This window comes from Marmota flaviventris, chromosome 2, assembly GCF_047511675.1.
Source record: "Marmota flaviventris isolate mMarFla1 chromosome 2, mMarFla1.hap1, whole genome shotgun sequence".
Lineage (NCBI taxonomy): Eukaryota > Metazoa > Chordata > Mammalia > Rodentia > Sciuridae > Marmota > Marmota flaviventris.
This window is the reverse complement of record NC_092499.1, coordinates 51,166,308-51,189,241: the sequence shown is the minus strand read 5'-3', so window position 1 is coordinate 51,189,241 and position 22,934 is coordinate 51,166,308. Positions and strand designations below refer to the sequence as shown.

The 22,934-nt window shown below is 31.5% G+C and overlaps 1 protein-coding gene across 9 annotated transcripts in view; it reads right to left on the bottom strand.

The window, feature by feature from the left end:
- Mia2 (MIA SH3 domain ER export factor 2) overlaps window positions 1–22,934 on the bottom strand; it is a 106,108-nt gene that overhangs the window by 13,290 nt on the left and 69,884 nt on the right. For 6 of the 9 annotated variants that reach the window (XM_071607855.1, XM_027929478.3, XM_027929480.2 and 3 more), the window contains 8 exons: window positions 21,219–21,357; window positions 19,136–19,237; window positions 18,143–18,203; window positions 17,281–17,316; window positions 14,112–14,179; window positions 12,818–12,900; window positions 10,861–10,989; window positions 6,743–6,901 (listed from right to left, as the gene is read on the bottom strand). In XM_071607855.1, coding sequence (XP_071463956.1) covers window positions 6,743–6,901; window positions 10,861–10,989; window positions 12,818–12,900; window positions 14,112–14,179; window positions 17,281–17,316; window positions 18,143–18,203; window positions 19,136–19,237; window positions 21,219–21,357 — 777 coding nt within the window. The remainder of the gene's footprint in view (window positions 1–6,742; window positions 6,902–10,860; window positions 10,990–12,817; window positions 12,901–14,111; window positions 14,180–17,280; window positions 17,317–18,142; window positions 18,204–19,135; window positions 19,238–21,218; window positions 21,358–22,934) is intronic. The other 3 variants (XM_027929482.2, XM_027929481.2, XM_027929483.2) reach the window with 1 other exon arrangement.

The following is a 22,934-nucleotide window of genomic DNA, read 5'->3' as shown; positions in this document are numbered from 1 at the left end:
GAAGTATTATAAGAATGAGATCTGAAAGAATAAGAAAACTCAAGAGAGACCAGCCCAGCATTTGAGGCTACTTTTCAAGGAGGCATCTGCCAATTCCAACGGAAATTACTGACTTTAAGTTTATGGCCTGCAAAGGCAGGAACAGGGATGCTGGTAAATTCATTAGCTATAATCCCAAAGGTTATGTCATAGAAGGATAAATCAGAAAAAAAAACATTCCTCAACTCTGAAGGATCACAATCTATAATTGTGATCCTGAATTATTAGTACCTCTTGCTTCCAGGCTGACGCAAACAAAAATCCTCCCTGGAAAACATTAATTAAAAAATAAAAAATGGTTAAGTACCAAGAAAATGGGGGTGTAGAAATGATTAGAGAGAAATAGAACATATATAGCAAAATAGGTTTAGGCTCAAATATCTATCAGAATAAATTAAAATTAAAACTAACAATATGAAGTTTATAAGAAATACAGCTTAAATAAAAGGATATAAGAAGGTTAAAAGAGAAAGATATACCACACAAACAAAAGGAAACTGGTACAGTCATATATAGTTAATAGGTTAATAAAATATGTAATCAAAGATATAAACGATGTGAGGCACAAATAATAAATTTCATCAAACACACACAAACATACACATACACTTCTGTAGCCAACCTAGAAAGAATACATATTATTCCTAAGTATGTGTGGAATACTTACCAAATAAAGCAAGTTTCAACAAATTTCAAAGGACTTAAATTATAGATTTATGTACTTAAACTAAACTGGAAGTAAACTAGATAATAATACAAAAAGATACCCGAAAAATTACACTTTTGGAAATTAATGAATGCAGCCCCTCCAGCAAAGGAAAATAACATAAGCATTCATCCATATATACATACATACATACTTGTAATAAAATATGTAAAGATTTGGAAAGAAAAAATAAAACTATAATTACTCAAGACAATATCATTTTATATGTAGAAAAAGCAAAAGTAGATTAAGTTACTAGATATAAGAATAATATATAAAATCAATTATTATTTTATGTACCAATTAAAAGAGAAAATAAAAATTTTAAAGATACAATTGTAATTACATAAAAAATATGAGATGACTAGAGATAAAGCTAACAAAATATGTACCAAATCTTCACATAGAAAATTACAAAGCACTAGGGGAAAATAAGGACCTAAATTGCTAACAGATGATTAATTCTACATTCACCAGTTTCAATTCCAGTGAGTTTTTAAGAAATTGGCCTGTAGATGCTAAAATTTTTAGGGAATTGAAACCTAAAAATAGTCAAAACAATCCTGAAGAAGAACAAAAAGGTAAGACTCGTTTACCAATACCAACATTCATTCAAAGCTTTAGAAATTAAGCCCAGCGCCCTGTTGTCCAATAGCTGTAATCCCACGTATGAGGGAGACAGGAAGGAGGACAGGAAGCCCAACGCTAAAGTGAACAATTTATCTCAAGTTTGAGGCCACCCTGCCTCAAAAAAAAAGGGGGGGGGGGCTGGAAATGTAGCTCAAGGTAAAGCACTACTGGGTTCAATTGAAAGACAGAAAAAAAAAAAGAAGAAGAAGAAAGAGAGAGAAGGAGGGTAGAAGGAAATAAATTAAGATGTGTGTTACTGGTAATACATAAAAGGCCAACAGAACTTAATAGAAAGCCAGAAACTCACTGACATATATACACTTAATTTCTGACAAAGATGACACTAAAGAACAGTGGAGAAAGGAGTGTTTTTTAATTAATGATGTTAATCAATTTGACATTCATATGAAGCAAAATGAAGTTTGAACCAAAAATGGTGGCACACACCTATAATCTCAGCAACTCAGGAGGCTGAAGCAGGAGGATCACAAGTTCAAAGGCAGCTTCAGCAACTTAACAAGACCCTGTCTCAAAATTTAAAAAAATTAAAAGGGCTGGGAATGTGGCTCAGTAGTTTAAGTGATCCTAGGTTCAATCCCCAGTACCAAAAAAAAATGAATTTTGATTCCTTTTAGATACTCTTCACACAAAATTTATTCCAGGTAGATTAGAGATCTACAAATATTTGATATATACCACAGGATATTATCTTCATAACCTGGAAAGTAAAGAAAGATTTCTTTCTTTTTTTTTTTTTCTTTATGTTACTGGGAATTGAACCCAGAAGCGCTTTACCACTGAGCTACACCCCAGCCCTTTTTATGTTGGAATGAAACAGGATCTCACTAAATTGCCAACGCTGGCTTCAAAACTGCAATTCTTCTGCCTCAGCCTCCCAAGTAGCTGAGATTACCACACCCATCAGGAAAAATTTCTTAAGGAAAGTAACCATATTGAGAAGTGATCAGTAAACTGAACCATATTAATACCAATACTCTATTCATCAAAAAACCAATAAGAAAGTAAAAAAGCAAACCAGGGTTGTCCAAGACATCTGTCATATATAAAAACTGGGAATGAAAAGAGTTCATTTCCAGAAAATAGAAAAAACAGAAAAGTCAAATGTGCATGCAACTCAAAAAGGTACAAAACAGCAATGGATGTGTAATTTGTCATTAGAGCGCTTGCCTACCATGTGTGAGGTCCTGGGTTCAATCTCCAGTACCTCAAAAAAAAAAAAAAAAAAAGTACATAACAAAAAAAAAAAAAAACTCAATGTCCAATAAATTTATTAAAAAGGAATGCAATCTAATTGGGAAATGCAAATTTAAATCATAATACTATTACTACTCAAGAGAAGCTAAAATTCAAAAGTCACTGTTGGCAGGAGTATATAAGCTGATGATACACCAGTCCTTAGGAATACTATCTTGTATAATGTCCTAAAGGTTAACCAATAAGCATTATCCTGTGATCCAGCAAATGTTATCCTAGATCTACACTGAAATAAATGCATGCACCAAAATACACACATGAGAATGTTTCATTCATAATAATCCTAAACTGGAAATAACCTAATTGTCCTTTTTTTTTTTTTTTTTTTTTTTTGGTGCCAGGGATTGAACCCAAGGGTGCTTAATCTCTCTGAGCCACATCCCCAGTCCTTTATTTTTATTTAGAGACAGGGTCTCACTTAAGTTGCTTAAGGCTTCATCAAATTGATGAGGGTGGCTATGAACTTTCGATCCTCTTGCCTGAGTCTCCTGAGCTGCTGGGATTATAGGTGTGCTCCACCATGCCTGGAAAATGCCAATCAAATAATAAATAAATTGGTACAATTCACTTAGAAAATATTATACACCAAGGAAAATAAACAAATTAGAAGAATATGCAATAATATGAATGAGTCTCAAAAAGATAATCTCATATCAAAGAAGTTAGACAGAAAAGAAAATATACCATACAATTCCATTGATATGTTCAAAAAACAGACCCAAGCTAATTACAGTGTTAGAAGTGAAAATAATGGTTATTTTTGGGCAGGGTAATATTTGGAAGGAAGTAGTTAATTGACAAAAGATGACTTCTATAGAACTCATAATGTATTGTTTTTTCATTTGGGGTGCTGGTTACAAAAATATGTCCACTTTATAAATAATTTACTGACTTGTATTTTTATATTTCCTTATATGACTATTAAGTAATGTATTATTTTACTTTATGAATAAGATTGAAAAGAATCTCTAAATTAGTCATATTATACTATAAAACAAGATAATATGCAGCAAAGAATATCAAAATCTCCTCCTTAAAAGCATGCAAGGCACTGGGTTCAATCCTTAGCACCACATAAAATAAGTAAATAAATAAAGGTATCGTGTCCATCCACAACTAAAAAAAAATTTTAAAAAAAAAGGTTCATACACAAAAGTATTCATTTTAGAGCTGTGCTAGCCAATAAAGTAGCTACTAGTCATTTAACACATGCGGTCTTTAAATTTTAATTTTCATTAATTAACACTAATTAGTGCAGGTTGCACTAGGAACATTTTAAGTGCTCACTAGCCATAAGTGTCTAGTGACTACTGTACTGGATGACACAGATAACCTTCCATCTGGCTGGAAATGTAGTTTGGTGGTAAAGCACTAGCCAAGCATGTACCAGGCCCTGGGTTCTCCAGCAACACACACACACAAAAGAAAACTTTCTATCACTGTCAAAAGTTCTAATAGAGAGCTTTTATAGAAAAATAAGTATATTAATATTATATTCATTTTATTGTACTAACTCATTATTCACTTACATAACCATACCTTATTTTTAAAAATATTTTTCTTTTACTCTCTAACCCAATATCTTGACATAAAAATGTTCAGTGGGAATTCATTTATTTATGTTATCTAGGATAACATAATATATATAATTCATATTAAATTCATATACATATACATATAAATTGTAATTGGACACAATACCTTCATTTTATTCATTTTTTACATGTTACTAAGGATTGAACCCAACACCTCACACGTGCTAGGCGAGTGCTCTACCGCTGAGCCACAACCCCAGCTCCACTGGGAATTCTTATAAAAATAAAACTATAACACATAGATCCTGACACTTTATTTAGGACTTAAAACACAGTTAATATTTAAATCTTTCCACATGGGAAAGCTAATAACTCATTATGTGCTGTGTGTGTGTGTGTGTGTGTGTGTATGTTTTACTGGTGATTCAATCCAGGGTTTTTTGTATTCTAGGTAAACACTCTACCACTGAGCTATACTCCCAACTCTTTTTACTTTTTATTTTGTGACAGGTTTCACTAAGTTGCCCAGAAATGGCCTTGAACTTATGATCCTCCTGACTTACCTTTCCAAGTAGCCAGGATTACAGGCATGTGCCACTATCCCAACCCCATTGTATCTTTCTATATAAAACAATAATTTTCAAACTAACTTCTAACAACCAGAGCTGTAGTTAGAAAATAGTCATCTAGAAGATAGTGACATTACCTACTTAATAAATGACAGTACCTCAATTTTACTTTAAAAATCAAAGACAAATGAGCCAACACATACAAATTGAAATTTTGGTGTTGGTGGTGGGGGCGGTTACCAGGGATTAAACGCAAGGGCACTCAACCACTGAGCCACAGCCCCAGTCCTCTTTTATTTGGATACAGGTCTTACAGAGTTGCTTAGTACCTTGCTGTTGCTGAGGCTGGCTTTAAACTCATGATCCTCCTGCCTCAGACTCCCAAGCAGCTGAGAATACAAGCATGAACCATTGCACCCAGCCAAACTGAAAATTTTTATGAAAATCATTCTTTTGTTTGGTACCGGGGATTGAACCCAGGGGTGCTTGACCACTGAGCCACATTCCCAGCCCTTTTTAAATATTTTATTTAAAGACAGAGCCTTCTTAAGTTGCTGAGGCTGGCTTTCAACCTGCAATTCTCCTGCCTCAGCATCCTGAGCAGCTGGGATTACAGGATCCACCTGAAAATCATTCTTATGAAGTTAACCTTAGCAAAGAAAACATATAAACAATTTAAACTATTTTCTCACCAGTCCACTTTAATCTTATATAATACTCTCTCTAAATATGAAAATACATGTTTTTCTTATGGACTGAAGCACTGATCAAGTCACCCTAGTAAATTTTTATTCTAGTTTAGTATTTATAATGGACTGGTTATTTCCAGTCATAAGTGTTAAAATTTTAATTGAGTACTAGATGTTATGTGAATAATACTGACTTATTCATATTATTTACTAAAAATATTTTTCTGCTAAAACTGTAAATAACATTTCAAATTAAATTCATTATACAAAAAATAAACTGAAAAGTGATGTGAGTACTAGTTAGTTACCTAGGCACTCCACTTATAAAAAGTAATCAAGTCATATGCCTAAGAATACTTGTGCTTTCCTATGGCATATTATATCCAATAAGGTGTTTTTTTTTTTCTTTTTAATTTTAAAATACAGATTCAGAGAAAGCTGCAATAACATGTTCTGGATATCCTTTATCCAGTTTCTTCCAATTTTTGTATCCTTCATAAATATAGGGCAATATAAGAGGAAACTAACCTTGGTACTATGCATGTATATATTTTATGCCATTAGTCACATGTAAATTGGTGAAATTACCACCACATCTGAGCTGCAGAACTATTTGTCTACATGTATGTTTATGTCTATTCATGTGTTTGTATATTTTCTACATGGTACTGACTGAAAACAGGCACTTACAAAATAAGGTCAATGGCATAACTGCACAGAAGTGACAGAAGAATTTGAATACCTATGTTTATAAACATATTATTTTTTTTAAATCTAAAAGATATATAACTAAATACTGAGAACATGATGAGATAAGGAGAATTTTTCACTTTTCTAATTATACATCTCTGCATTGTTTAGATTTTCTAAAATAATGCATTACTTTTCTTGGTATCAGGGATTAAAAACAGGGGCACTTAACCACTAAGCCACATCCCTAGCCCCTTTTTAAATTTTGAAGTAGGGTCTCACTAAGTTGTTGAGGCTGGCCACAAACTTGCAATCCTCCTTCCTCAGCCTCTTGAGTTGCTGAGATTACAGGGATGTGTCACTATGTGTGGCTAGAATGCATTGCATTTTTATAAGCAACAAAAACAATAAAGACCTTCCATTTGGGGGGCAAAGCAGCTTTCTGTAACGTAATAATCTCCTACTATTCTGTTTAGAAATTTTTTTTTTCCTAAAACATATCATGGTTTTTCCTAAAACAGAAAACACACAGTCCTCTCTTTATTCCTACTGGCTCCACCACATACTAGCTGCCTTTCAAACATAATAATAACCTTTGTTTTTACATACCTGGTGGAGGGATCATCATCCTACGATCCTGTTCCCATGGAGGTGACAAGGACCCAGTGTCAGAAGGTGCTCTATGAGGATCAGTTAACCTATCATGGCTTGATTCTCCCCTTTCATTGCTAATCTGATGGTCCAGAGGATTCTCTGGGCCTCTTGAGCCTAATTAAAGGAAAAAAGCATACAAATCTGTTTTATCTTAAAAATGGCATAAGACTTATCAACAAATAAAATTAATATACTCTAAAAGGTGAATATAGATTCTAATTAAGTTTCGATAAGATTTATTTATTTATTTAATATTTATTTTTTAGTTTTCGGCGGACACAACATCTTTGTTTTTTGGTATGTGGTGCTAAGGATCGAACCCGGGACTCACGCATGCCAGGCGAGCGCGCTACCATTTGAGCCACCTCCCCAGCCCCATGATACATTTAAACTATAATTCTATCCTATCCTCATTTCTAAGACAAGATAAAAATAAATCTTTGCCCTGTGGATAAACAAACATTTGCCTATAAAATTCATTTTTAATTGTAATCATCATCATTGTTTTATCCTTAAAAATCAGTTTTTAAATCACAAATACTGAGTTTCAAATAAGGACATAGAAAATAAATTTCTATACTAGACGTAATAAGATGATTATAAATAAGAAATCTTAATAGTGAAAATGAGCAAGATTCTTTTCAGTCATCTTAGTGGCAATATACTTATTTCAATAATTTTGCCACTACTCAAAAGTATTTTTTGGAACAACTCGTTTGGAAATGTACAGTACTCAGATTAACTTAAGAGCCATGCAAAAAATGGAATCTCAATTTGTAGTAGCATGACTTTCTACTTTTGCCTAAAAACAATTTTAATGAGCCTGATTACAACCTTTACAACCACCAGATAAATACAGCCATAAATGGCTTTTAAGTAATTTCTAAATATCAAATTCCCAGTCACAAAAAAGAGAACTCACAATCTCTGATGGAAATTCTAAATCAAATTACAGCATTTATGGAATAAATTCTTTAATAAACAAGATAATATTCACTTAGATAAGAAAATTCAGCACATTGATACTTCTATAAAGGGAGGAATAATTTTAGAGTTCCCGTTCCATGGTCACAGGAAGAACAGGACCTTAATTAAAATCCCACACTCAATTAAGAAGAAAAAGACATCCAATAAAAAAATTAATATCTTGTTTATCTGTCATTGAGGGAGCAAATATATTTTCCAGAACATAAAAGCTTATTATGTTCAAGAAACAGCTTTTAAAAGTCTGTTTTCAATAGAAATCTAACTAAAATACTTCTCCCATTTCAGTGACTTCCTTGAGAGGTCAAAATTAATTTGACCTCTTCTTAGTAACTTGTAAAAGAAATCAGTAGAAGAATCATTTCTTAACAAATAATGATCTTTTTTAAAACAAAAACTTCCATCTATTCTCTTTTATAGGCTCAGATCAACAGACTTTGTCAGGAGGGCAAATATCATTTTTCTTATGGTTCTATTAAATTCCCCAAATCTGTCCTCCTATTTTGTTCATTCTTCTAATTAGTTCATTAGAAGTCTAGAAAAGCCGAAAATGTTTTCAAGAGTCAGATATCCTGAGTTCATCATCTAGATCAAAGGACAAAAATTTAAAAGAGATATTCAACAACAAATTCCATTACTATGTGTAATTACAATGCACTAATAAAGAATATTATGGGGAAATAAAAAGAAATTCAAAGCCTTTCTCCTTATTGCTTACTATCAGACCACAACTGATCACTAGGTAAAAATTACAAATCTGAAAATGTCAGAAGTTAAAAGTTTTTCTTTTATTATTATTAAAACCAAAAGCTATATACAATTTACTACAAAAAGAAATTATTTTCCTATATTCAATCTTATTTAAACATACATCTCATCCAAACTTTCAAATGTGAAAATATAATAAAAGGGAGGATGCTCTCTTTCCTTCCTTGGTGACTCAGAAACTTTCAGTCCAAAGCATTCTTTTAAGACCTGCTGATAACTTACCAAGAACTTCTGTAGCTTTTTAAACATAAAGTAATAAAACACCTTTGCAAACAATGCAAACACATTGTATCTTGAAAGCAATTAAATAGGAGAAGAAAGTAAAAACAGAAGAGGAAAAAAAATTAAAGGTAAATTTTATTCTCATTTCATATATGAAACTGACTACAAGCAATCCTTGACTTATATAATTTCAACTTCCAGTAATTCACATTTTCAATTTAACCAATTATACCCTGTTTCTAGGGTACTGTTTTTCAGACTTCTAGCTGCTACCTATTTGTGGTGTGTGAAGTTAATCAGCATTCATAGAATGAAACTGAATAGAAAATATCACAAATCATCAAAACTATAATGGTAAGTATAATTTCATATAACTGGTTTCAATTATATTTATGTTTGTGTGTGGTATGACATGATAAGAAAATGTATTTCTTAATATAAGTCAAATTTTTTTAAAAATGGGGTAAGGGAACACTGACTTAGGATAATAAGCCCCAAGCTTATTATCTGCTATAGCAGACCTATGAGTTTCAAAATTATATCCCTTCTTGGAGTGCTCAATGCAGAGCCGCCTGGGGTTCTTTGTATACTTCCTTTTCCCTAGGAATTTCCAGCTCAACACAAACAAAGGCTCTTTCCAAGGTGAACCCAAACCGTGAACCCAATCTGCAAGGGTCTGGGAGGTAGAAAGGAGCAGCTCTAAGTGGAGCAAAGAGAAGATATAAGTACGAATGCCAAAGAGAGACTATCTCACAATCAAAAAGGAGAAAGTGATTTTCTTCATATTCTTTGAAAGCAATTCCTAAGAAAGAGTTCCAAAAATGTTTAGAATAATGGCAGCTTCAACAGGGAAGTTGAAGTTCCTGAGACTGTTTAGATGAGTATTATCAATTTGAATTTATGAACTTTGATACAGAGGATTTAGTCTGGTGTTTTTAAATGTAGTCTCATTATACCATGTTCCTACCTCAGATTCAGACTGTTAAAATCACTCAGAGAAAAGGTGGGAACATTTCACTAGTGAAAAATGCCATCAACTCTCATAAAATAAAGATGTAGGACTAAACACCTAAGACTTTCAATTTTAAAATAAATAAGGCTCAATATTTTTGAATCTGGGCAAAAATCAAGGAAAAACTTTAAAGCAACTTGACAAAGTGGAGAAAATATGGTGAGAGAGCGAAAAAGGAATCTCCAGGCATAGAAGTTTTCAAAGGCAGTAGGGCCTTTGAAACACCAGGGTGACACTGATGATGTAAATGCAGAAATACCAATTGTTACACTTAGGCTTGAGGTAGCCACAGAAATTCTCAAGAACAAGTAAGGGGTGGGGGGTGGGGGGCAACAAAGTAGACCACCTGGGTTGGTCTCAACAAATAATTTAGGTCTATATAAGGTTTCCTTCAAAACTCTGCCTAAAAGAGCACGACTGAATTCTTCACTTTGAGGGGAAAAAAAAGGGTTCTTCCAATTCCTGGTTTTCTACAATAAAAAGATAATGGTAATAAAGTAAAAAAAAAACTTAAAAATCCTACATTCAATAATGTTTCACCAAAATACAATTTTATGCTAGGTTATTCTGTAATTATATTTTATGCAATCTTTAAAAAGTTTTATATTATGTAGTATAACATACAGTTAAAATATGATTGCAAAAAGGTGTGCATCATGTCATTGATCAAAATGTAATCTCGTACAGGTTAAGTATCCTTTATTGAGAATAGTCAAGACCAAAATGTTTCTGGTTTTGAAGTTTTTTAAAATTTAGAGTACCTCCAGGCACTTTATTGATTGCGCATTTAAAAATCTAAAAGCAGAAATACTCCAAAATCCAAAAATTTTTGAGCACCATGCCTAAAAAGTTCTGGATTTCAGAGCACTTTGGATTTTACAACCTCTGCAACCTTATTTCTAAAGAAAATATATTAAAAATTAGATGTTGTAGAGATCTTTCCCCCCAAAAAAGCAACCCTTAGTAAGTGCAAGGAATGCTCGTATTTTCCAAGTGTGTATTTCACAGATCATTTTAAAAGTAAGTTGAGATGAAAAAATAAAGGAAGGAAGAAATATAGAGTAATAAAAATGTTTAAACAAGATACCTCTTCCTCCTCCCCCTGGAAGCAAAGGTGAGAGTCTGAGTGGACCCTCCAACAAAGTTGGAGGAGAGAGAAAAGCTCTCGTTTCAGATGAAGGTCGACCCAATGGTGAGGCACCATATGGGGAATGCTCTGGAATAATTAAAACAACATATTTAAATTCATAGCTTCAGTTAGCTACACTATAAAGTTAGATTGCCATATCAACCATTACCATCAGGTCTTCTTATTGCCAACTTAAGTTTAATCCATTGCCTTTGGTTTTGCTAAAATTAAATATGAAGGACTGTTGGTTTTAGGACTGAATTAAATATGAAGTCTGTTGGTTTTATTTTGTTTTGTTTTTGCAGTGCTGGGATGAAACCCGGGGCCTTATGTGTGGTAAATAGGAGATTTACCACTAAACTACATCCCCAGCCCTGAATTCTCATATTTTTACAGACATTTCAGTCAATAAAAATATCATCCTATAAGTGATTAATTCACTTAAATAATCATACAGTTTAAGCAAAGGATACTGGTGATATTTTGGAATTATAGGAGGATTTGGGAGACATTAAGTTTTTTGATTTGGTTTAATTTTTCATTTAGCAATAATCATGCTTGGATAAACCTCATTGGGTACAATACCAACACTGTGCAAAGCAGTTTTGTTTTGGTATTATTGCAATATGTTTCCAGATATTTCAGCTGCAGGTGAGGGTTACAACACGGTAGCATTCACTTTAAATTAGGGCCACATAGGCTATGTTGGGTCATAAAATGTTGAATAAAGCTCAGATTCTGAAATGTAGAAAGCATATAAAACACTCTGAAGCATCAGAAATTATTTCTGATTCTGACCAGTAAAAAATCAGGTTATATACAGTATTCATCAAATAGGTCACTTTCTCTACAATCCATGTAACCAAGAGCACTAACATTTTATAAACAACCACTCTCAAGTAATGGTTATGCTTCCAGAGGTCAAAAATCAACATCAAAAAAGAAACAAATATCACCAAAATAACATTTTTTTAAAAGCAGGGTAAATTCTATAAGGTGCAGCTATTATAATATTCAAACCAGTCACAACAACAACAACAAAAAAAAAAAAAAATCAAAGCATTATTTACCCTCCCTGAGACTTCTACACTGGATTTAGACAAAAATTCCTTCTATAAAGTTCCCCCACAACTCTTACTACTTTAAATTTGTAATAGTCTGATATTTTTAAAATGTAGAAATAGACTTTCACTTTAATTAAAGATGACTCTCAAAAGTGATTTTTTTTAATTTCCCAAAGATTATTAAAATGAGATTCTATCTATAAAGATTCGTTTATTTTCACTGTAACAGGAGCTTAATTAAACTAAAATTATTTTGAAAAATTTAAACGATTTGAAATAGTTTGTTATCATTGAGGATGCTAATTCAATGATGAATGAATGGACAGAAATAGTAAATACATCTTACAAAGAATTGGGGATAATTAAATTAATCAAAACTAAGATTAAGTTTTCCCCACTTTTTAATTTAATACTTTTAAATAATTAAAAAACAAACATTTTTATTCTCATTTTTATAATTCAAGAAAATTTCTAAGTACAGTTAACATGTAAACAGTCACTATGTTATTCTACTGAAGTACTTCTAATTCATTCATTCGCCCAAAAAATAGTTAGTGAGTACCATATTAATACCAAGCTCTTGGCTTTTCAAAGAATTCACAGTACTAAAAATATGTTATTTTACAAAATTCTACTAAGAAAGGGACATAGAAATAATTTTCATTACTACTAGCAAAACAAAACCCAGAAGTATGGAGTTCATAAGAGAACATAGAATAGAATCTGGCTCTAAAATCTAAAATATCTATAAATAATAGTAGTAATTTATGCTATTACAAACTATATATGCAATATATATGTAATCTATATATATTATGTATTTTAAATGAGGGGTTAAAAAAAAGGACTACCTCTGCCAAATGTTGTATTTGGAACATCAAGTGCATAAGGATCTTTTTCTAAAAGTTCAAATTTAAACTCTGTTTCAGTTAATCTGTAAATAAAGAACAAACATCTCTAAGTTAAGATGGCCAAGAGAAGCACCCACATTTCAAAAAAATTCCACTAACAAATAAAGCTACTCTTACTATCTCCATATCTGTATAGCGGAATAGGTCCTCAAAAATTATTCTGACCAAAACACCTTTCTCTCTCTCTCAATACTTATTTTCGGGTAACCAGTTTCTTGTTGCCTAAGGATAGTTAATGTTTGGAATTGTTCCATTTTTTTCCTCAAAACTAAACTTCAATGAGTAGTGTATACAGAATCCAAATTTTTCAAATGGAAAACCCCTAAGGTCAATAAGTTTATCATTTTAACTAATATAACTGAGGGTAGGAGTTTAAATGATTTGAGTTTAAATTAAGAAAATGCAGGATTAAAACCCAGCATTACTGGCTCTTCATTATGTATGCTTTCCATGGTAATGTAACTCATGATTTCAATATAACATAAAACTAGAAATCCCATTAACCCTTCTAACTCTTTTATCCTTCAACTTTTTATCTTAAAAATCTAATATTTTAAAGAAATTTTATTTCTAGGTTTTAACCATCAGACCTGAAATAAAATATTTAATTCTTTGGCTTTAATTTCTGAGAGTCGAAAATACAAGTAAGAAGACTGAAACTAATATGCAACAATGTCAATAATATAGTCTGGCAAGAAATTAGAACACTCTGAGAAGACTGATACCAGCCTCAGAGAAAAGCATTTACTCTTCCTCTGCTACATACTTTTATTCTCCCCTTCATTTTATTATTATACAACAATGTCACCTAATACAATGAAACCAGGAGACAACAAACACTTATTCTCTCTACTTAACCATAAAGAAATGCTGATACTATCAACATTACAATGTCAGAGATTCACCTTTTTCTTTTCTTCCCTTTTTACCTCACTCCACATATTCTGGTTTACCAAAAAAAAAATTTTAAGTTACACTTAGAATCTATAAACAGTTTTCCCCAAATGCTGCTTCAATGACCTTACTAAAACAAGCATTTCAACAATAACAAACAAACAAGCAAACAAAAACTAGTTACACCTAATAAAACTAATAGATATTCCATAACAGGATATGCTGAATCCATTGCAAGTTTTCTTATTTTTCCTTAAAAAAGTATTAATTAATAAAATAACTAACAACAAAAGTAATAACTAATTTTAAGTTTTTAAAGTGTTCCCACCAAAATACTTACTTTTGTCTGTTGTGAGCATTTTCTTTCCTTAAATCATTAAGGTTTCTTTCAGCTGCCCGAGCTGCCAACTTAAAGAAGTTAATACATATTAAAAATACATTAATACAAACTTCATGAAAGAATAGCATAAGTATCACAATAATGGCATAGAAATATCTCAATCTCTTAAACAAGTATCCATTTCAATAAACTCAAGGTAAAACATTTTAAATTTAGGGAATTATTTAAAAAGGGAATGTGTTTCATGTAAGCAGAAGACATGAGCCTAAGGCTGGAGTTTAATTGTGTACTTGCTAATAAGTGTAACTACCTTTATGTGAAATCATGGATTAGCATTATTTGGTGATGCAAATATCCAAATTACAGGGTAAGAATCATAGAAAAACACAAAAGCTTAGGGCAAAGGCAATGGAGACACAGGGTCACTAGGCATGGCAGCATTCTGTATCGAATAAGACAAGCATCTCTGAGGAAAAAAAATTACTGTGATTCAGTGAACTACAAAGATCTATAATAGTTTCACAGCATGACAGTTCAGGTCTTTTTTTTAAGTGGCTGAATATAATCAATGCACATTGCACATCTGTTAAGCATTGTACAGATGGCATTTTTCTAAGTCTTTTACATTTGTTTAATGATTTTTAACTTACTAAGAGGTTAAAAATCAAATATATAAATAAAAAAGTTTATGATAAATATCAAGAACATGCAGTGTTCTCAAATAGATGTGGACAAAGGCTAAACATGTATAGTATACTGCATGTTTCCCCATCATTCTGTGGACTCTTAAAATTATTATTTTTTATTTGTTTTAATTAGTTACACATGACAGTACAATGACCTTGACATATCATACATTTGAATCAGATGGGATATAATTTCTCATTTTTCTGAGTATACAGGTTGTAGAATCACATTCGTCATGCAGTCACATATATACACACAGTAATAATAATATCTGTTTCATTCTACTACCCTTCCTATCTCCCCATCTCCTCCCCTCTCCTCCCCTCCCCTCCCATCACTTCTCTCTACCTAATCTAGGGTAACACTATTTTTTTTTCCTCACATCTTTTTTATTTTTTATTTTTTTTATTATTAGTTGTTCAAAACATTACAAAGCTCTTGACATATCATATTTCATACATTTGATTCAAGCGGATTATGAACTCCCATTTTTACCCCGTATACATATTGCAGATTCACATCGGTTACACATCCACTTTTTTACATACTGCTATACTAGTGTATGTTGTATTCTGCTGCCTTTCCTATCGTCTACTATCCCCCCTCCCCTCCTCTCCCCTCCCCTCCCATCTTCTCTCTCTACCCCATCTAGCCAATCCCTAAAAAACAAATGCCAAATGTCATCTTTGATATAAGGAGAGCAACTAAGAACAGAGCAGGGAGGAAGAGCATGAGAAGAAGATCACCATTAAACAGGGATGGGGGGGGCAGGGAAAGGGAGAGAGAAGGGAAATTGCATGGTAAAGGAAGGAGACCCTCATTGTTATACAAAATTACATATAAGAGGAAGTGAGGGGAAAGGGGAAAAAAAACAAGAGGACTCTGAAAATTAGATTAAACAATTTCGGAACACTGAACTGACGGCTGGACTGATCATACAAAGATAGAGAAATTAACAATCTATAACAATGATTATTTATAGGTAAAGGGAACAATGCTGTCAAATTTTCTTTCACTTAAAATTGTGAACTACACATTAGAACTCACTTTAACTGGCCAAAGAATAAATTCTGTAAATTTTTTAAAAAGCATAGCCTAAATATTTTTTATCACTATCAAAAAAGACTCCACATGTAATTTTCTTAAGTAATTATATAACCAAATTTGTACTAACAATATTACACCAATGGCAATTTTAGTGAAAGTATACCAATTAAGTTAACTATTAACAACGAAGAACCAAAATTACTTATAAATGTTTTTAAGACAATATGACATACCATTAAAAAAATATTTTTTTTTTGGCAATACTGGGAATTAAACCCAGAGGTACACTCTATCACTAAGCCACATCCTCAACTTTATTTATTTATTTTAGAGACAGGGTCTTGCTAAATTACCTATTTTTCATAATATATCTTTATGTTGATAGCTTATTTCCTAAGAGTTTTTGTGTCTTGTACTTAAGAACTAATATATTAAGAGCCTGGCATGGTGGCACATGCTTATAATCCAAATAACTTGGAGACTAAGGCAGAAGGATAGAAAGTTTGAGGTTGACCTGGGCAACTTAATGAGACACTTTCTTAAAATAAAAAATAAAAATGGCTGAGAATGTAGAGCAATGGTAGAGGGCTCTTGGGCTCAAAGGCCAGTAGTGGAGGTGGGATGGGGGTGGGGAGAAGATGGCAAAATGATTACAGACTTTTGAAAAGCTTATAGCTTCAAAGATTAGGTAAAAGTGTTTCATGAATGATCAGACATTGATCTAAAACGCTATATTCAAATACTGAATACTTATACTTTTAGGTACAGCTATCTTAGAAAAAGAAACAATCCCTGACTTATGGAGTTTAAATCTTATGGTATAAACAAATATAAATGACTACAGCAAATAATAACAAGATACCTGACACAGGATATACAAAAACAAAGAACTACCTGAGATCAAAGGAAAAACAAATTAAATCGAACAGGATGAAGCAAAGAAATGCTTAGTGAAGAAAGTAATATCTGAAATGATAATCATAAAAAGTAGAAAAAAACTAAAGGTTCATCAAATGAGAAAAGTTTTATAAATTATGAAACATTCATAGAAATATATCAATGACATTAAGAAAGCAATTTATATATGATATGTCAAGAGCTTTGTAATGTTTTGAACCAATAAAAAAAAATAAAAAGAAAAAAAGAAAGCAATTTATAAATAGTAAGATATAATAGGATTTCTTAATTTCTTCTTTCTTTTTTTAATTCATGCTTTTATGTTTAAATGCATTAAAAGAATAGATAAATGAAAGCAATATTAATGATTACTTCCTTGTACCTCTCCATATGGTCTGAACTTTTAATATAATTTTACAAATGGTGAAATTCATAGAAAATGATTTTTTTAAATACTATATTTTCACTTAATTTAAATGAGTAGTATATCATCTGAAAGGAATTTGACAAAAAAGCCTTAGGGAAATTTAAAACTTACCCAATTATCATGTGCTTTTTTCTCATGGGAAATAATCTGAAAAAGAAAGTCATTAAAATATTGACAACTTTTTTCTTAAATAAAAACCATTCAGATCTTCCACTATGATTTAGTGCACAACTCAAAATACCTCAGCATCTCAGAAAAGTAAGCAAGCAACATTTTTAAAACAAATTTTTATGTAAACATGACCTAATCTAGCATACTTTTAAAAATTTATTTGTATTGGTGTAAACAGTGGACTTCATTATGCCATATTTATACATGCACATAACATAATTTGCTCAATCTCCTTCCCCAGTACCTTCCATTTTCCTCCCCTTCTCTCTCCCCCATCTAATTGCTCTATTCCACTGATCTTCCTTCTATGATTATCATTATTATTATTATTAATTAGTGCATTATCGTTATATACATATATGATATATATGTATGTATACACAGGATTCATTGTAGAATATTTGTACATGGACATAGCATGATTTTGTATAATCTATCATACTTTTAAAATGAAAACCAAATAGCAAATATCTCTTTATGTAATAATTAACTATAAGAGTTTCCAGTTAACAGACAACTAATCTGTCTGAATTCGAGAGCGCAAAGCTGATAGATGCTTATTTATGCAACATTCCCAAAGAAGCAGAAAACTTTAAATAAGATTTTTTATCTTAGAATCTTTAGCTCCCTGGAAATGTTCCACAGCTACATACAATACCTCAAGGGAGGTATGCAACTGGCCAAGTAATTATATTTCTGTATCAATTCAAACAAATCAGAATGGTTTTAATTATATAAACACAAACACATGCACAGAGACACATATAGGCACACATTATTACATACATACATACATACATACCTGCCCCTGATAAGAATGAATGGTTCTCTCCAATTCTTCCTCAAGATCTTTGGCTCGCTTTCTACAAGAAACAAATAATTATTTTACTACAGTATTAATAATAGAAGAAATGAGAGCACAAACTCTCTACTAAAAAATATTAAAACACCCAGACTGCTCTATTTTGTGTAAAATACTTCTAGAACTCCACATAAAGAAATAATCACCTTTAAGAGATTCTAAAGTTTATTTTTTCCTGATATAATTTTAACCTTATTTAAGCTTTAAGGGTACTACTCTTTGTGTTTATCCAAAGCAAAAGTCATGCAAAGATTTATACAGTTTATTGGTTGTTTTATTTTCAAGAACCATGATCCTGGGAGATTGAATCAGATGTCTGTAATCTTAATAAAACTCTAGGAAATTAACCGCCTTTGCACAGTAGAATGCTACTTGTAGCTTTATAAGACTAATAAGGAAATTCCTTCTTTGGGTAAAACCCAAGCCTACTCTTCTTAAGGGACAATGAAATATCACAACTATTTGGGATAGCTGATATACCTTCCCTCTTTTTTCCTCTATGTTTTCTATTAATTCCTTGGATCAGTGAGGACTGAACCAAGTTAACAACTAGACGTTTAGTCTTACACACACTTACAATACACTAATTGTGTTTGTTTCTTTTTGAGCATGCTTGCTGAATTCATTAATATTGTATATATTGTTCCCCACTTGAACCAAAGAAGATCTTAAAACTAATGTCTATCCATAAATTTCTTCAAACAACAGAAAACAGGATTTGCCCATATTCAAATATGAGATTTTAAAATCACACACCCTAAAAAGAAAACATTTTTCCTTCCTTTTACATTTTTTCTATAAATGAATAATAGCAATAAATCTGAATAAAAAGTAATAAGGTAAAATTTTATCATTTATTTTTGGTTGCTTTAGTATTTTTTTCTAATACTGAATTTTAAGATACCCTCCCCACCTCAAAGAGTATTTTAATACCTATAGGTCTCCAGTTCTTCAGCTGCACGGCTGATCTTTTCATCCACTTTGGAAAGCTTCTCCTCTTTCTCTAACCGGTAATTTTCCTCTACTGTTAATTTCCTTAAAACAAAATGTTTTATTTCTATTAATACTGTCATATAATAATCAATTACAATTACATATCTTTTATTATATCAAAACTAGTGCTTCCCATAAAGCAATTTCCATAATACCATTACAGTATAAATATTTCTTGGGTGAAATTAAATCATATAAACTGAAAACTGTATTGTGTCTTATACTGTAGTACTAACAATAGTCTCAGGAGTTTCTACATTAATTTATTATAAACGTAAATTACCCAAGATAAATATTAAAAACTTTTTTAACCATTGTGACTATGTGTCAGTTATTCTGCCTTCATGAATAATATATACACATTTGTTAGATAAAGAGGCACCAACTAATAAACTGTGTTTTAGTAACTTCCTAATATGGTGGTTAAATTACATAGTAGGTTTCTAGACCAAGTTGATAATAGTAATGATAATAAAATAATATTAGTAGTAATACTAGTTCTACTTAGTACTCTTAGTTCGTTAATACTGATATAATAGATAACTTATTAAGCCATTAGTATGAACTAGAAACTTCTTAGGCCTTTGTTAATTACTACCCTTCAGCTCTACAAGAAGGGTATTATCGTTATTTCTATTTTACATAAATGAAAATGAAGCACAGAAAAACTAAATTCAATCATGTCTTACTTAACAGTAGGGATACATCCTGAGAAATGCCTCATTAGGCAATTTATCACTATGTTTACATCAGAATATACTTGTATAAACTAGGAACTCTAAGATATCAGAAAGTGACAAAAATCTTATGAGAAGCTAGGATTGTAGCTCAGTGGTAGAGCACTTGTCTCACATGTGTGAGGCACTGGGTTCAATTCTCAGCACCACATATAAATAAATGAATAAAATAAAGGTCCATCAACAACTAAAAAAATATTTTAAAAAAAAAAGTCTTATGAGACCACTTACCATAAATATAGTTCAACCACAACATGTCATTATATGGCATGTCACTTTAATAGGGCTCAAAGCTCCCAAGCAGTAACTCTTTATAATACATTATCCATATTGTTTTATATACTATCATTAATAACATCAGTCTCTCAAGAAATATTTATTGAGCCAGGTACAGTGGTACATGCCTCAAATCCCAGCAACTCAGGAGACTGAGGCAGGAGGATCACAAGTTCAAGGCCAGTGTCAGCAATTTAGCAAGGTCCTAAGCAACTTAGTGAGACCCTGTCTCAAAATAAAAAATTAAAAAAGGCTAGGATGTAGCTCAATGGTAAGATACCCCTGGGCTCGATCCATGGCACCAAAAAAAAAGAAAGTAATATGTATTGAGTCCTATAGGAAAACACATATGGAATCCTCTGTGGGTATCTTCTTCTCCTTTATGAACTTCTAGAAATACTACAGAGCACAAGTAAATGTTTTATATTCTACACACTAAATACCTATTGCTTAGAAAGCACTCCCCTAAGCCACTAGGCAAATGACACTGCTGCCATTTACTTAAAAAAAAAAAAAGAACACTTGGACAGGAACAATTTATATAAGAGAAAGGTATATTTTACATATATCAGAAGAAATGGTCATTCTTTTATTATGTGTGTGGTGCTGGGGATTGAACCCGATCCTTGTGAATGCAAGGCGAGCACTCTTCCAACTGAGCTATATCCCCAGCCCTTGCATATATCAGAGAGGCAATCAAAAGTATTCAATCAGATTCCCTGGCCTGGCCTGCCAGTATTAGAAATTTTAAGGCAATAATGCGTTGACTATTTACTGTAAGTTACAAGAGGACTTTGTGAACTAGCTTGGAAGTTCCAACATCATTTATATTTTCTTCCTTGAAGAAAAAATGCTTCAAGATCAAATAATTTTCTTTAAAACGAACTTATGAAATATAATCCAGTCATAAACTGAGAAATTTCAATGATTATAGATCTTAAATATATTACATAATACTTTTAAAGCTATTATACTTCCATTCAATGGAGTTATCAAATAATTTTTATTACCTGTGGAGTTTCATTTCATTTTCTTGATATAGTTCAGTCATTACTTTAAGTTTCTGCTGAAGCTTCTGATTCTCACTTTCAAACTGTGTATATTCTGACTGCAAAGATGCTTGCTCAGTCTGAAGATTTTTAATATGTTCTAAAGAAATTTTTGAAAAGTTGTAATTAAAGGAGTACAGATTTTGAGTTATACAAAAACATTTCAGAAAAATAAAATTATTAAAAATAATAAACTCAATCATAAACTCTCTTCAACAACAAAATCTGTAAGGTATTCTGTATATCTGAATTCTTTTTACTACTTTAATTAAAAAGCCAAATACATTGTTTTCAATTTTTTTAATTATTATTATTTATAAGATTCCCAAAACATTCAACATTCTAATTCCAGCAATCAATTTTCAACCTGGAAGCTAAAAGTCAGTGAATTCTTAGGAAGACTGTAAAGGTGAGTGTTTTAAAGGCAGATAATTTAGTTCAATATTCTCTACTTTCACATGATAAATGGACTGCTTTTACTAAATGAAAACTTTATTTCTCAATAATATTAAGTTCTATCCAGCCCTTTTTTCTAAGCCAATTTTGCACATGTATTACAAGTGAAAATTAAGGATCTTCTCATAACAAATACACAAATGTCCTCTAACTTAAATGAGAAAAAAATTAGAGCGAAAAATACCAACTTTATCATTGTTTCAACTGCTAAATTACCTAAGAGTCATCTACAAAAATGAAAATTAATAATTTTAAATAATTATGAATTATTTCTAAGTAGTATACCAATTGTTTTTTAAAACCTCATTTATCTTCAATAATTACCTCAACTCTAAACTCTATAATTAAGGTACCACTATAATAATCTCAATTCTGAACTCTGTTAAGGTTAAGGTATCATTTCCCAAAAGCTATGTATGAATCACAATCACGAGTCTTACTATAAGAAAAAAACTCACTGTGCTTCAAGAGTGTAGTTTCAAAATCATTAACAATAATGAAAATGCTATGACTACTTGTAATTATATACAACTATTCTAAAACACCCATTAAGTAAACATATACACCAAAAGAATAGTTTAAGTAAATATGTTAACATTAAATGATTAAATGCTTAGAAAACTGTGTACATCTGTCTTTCTGCAGAAATTTTAAAATCTACATCAGAAAAATATTTGATCTAGGCTTTAAGCCACTGCTAAGAAAAGTCACTTAACAAAGAAATCTGTGTTGAGTGTTCTTGCAACAAAAACTGAATTTTACCTATTGTTTACCTATTGTTTAAAAACAAAGCCAAACACTATAAACAACACTTAAATCTTTATTATCCTTTTGTACTTAGCTATTTTGTTTTAAATTTTTATAGCTTAAAAGGACACTGTAAATGACTACCAAAAAAAGGGAGAGATGGGTAAACCATTTACTTAAAGAAAACATGTATACTATAAGTAGAATATCATTATCAAAAATTTTTTTTCAAACCCATTAAAAAAGAAATTTAGATTTGGAATAAAAGTACAAGCAGATAGATTCTCTAATATTCATTTGAGAAAAAAATTAAAGATTTGTTAAGAAATTATATGAAGAGGGGAGTTTTCAACATGATAGATCAGAGAAGGTCACTTTCCTGACTGCTCTGTGGTGTGAAACAAAGAAAGCAGATGGGCAGCTTCTTAGCAAGGTGGGTAAACAAAAAAGAAAGGAGGCTGGGCACAGTGGTAC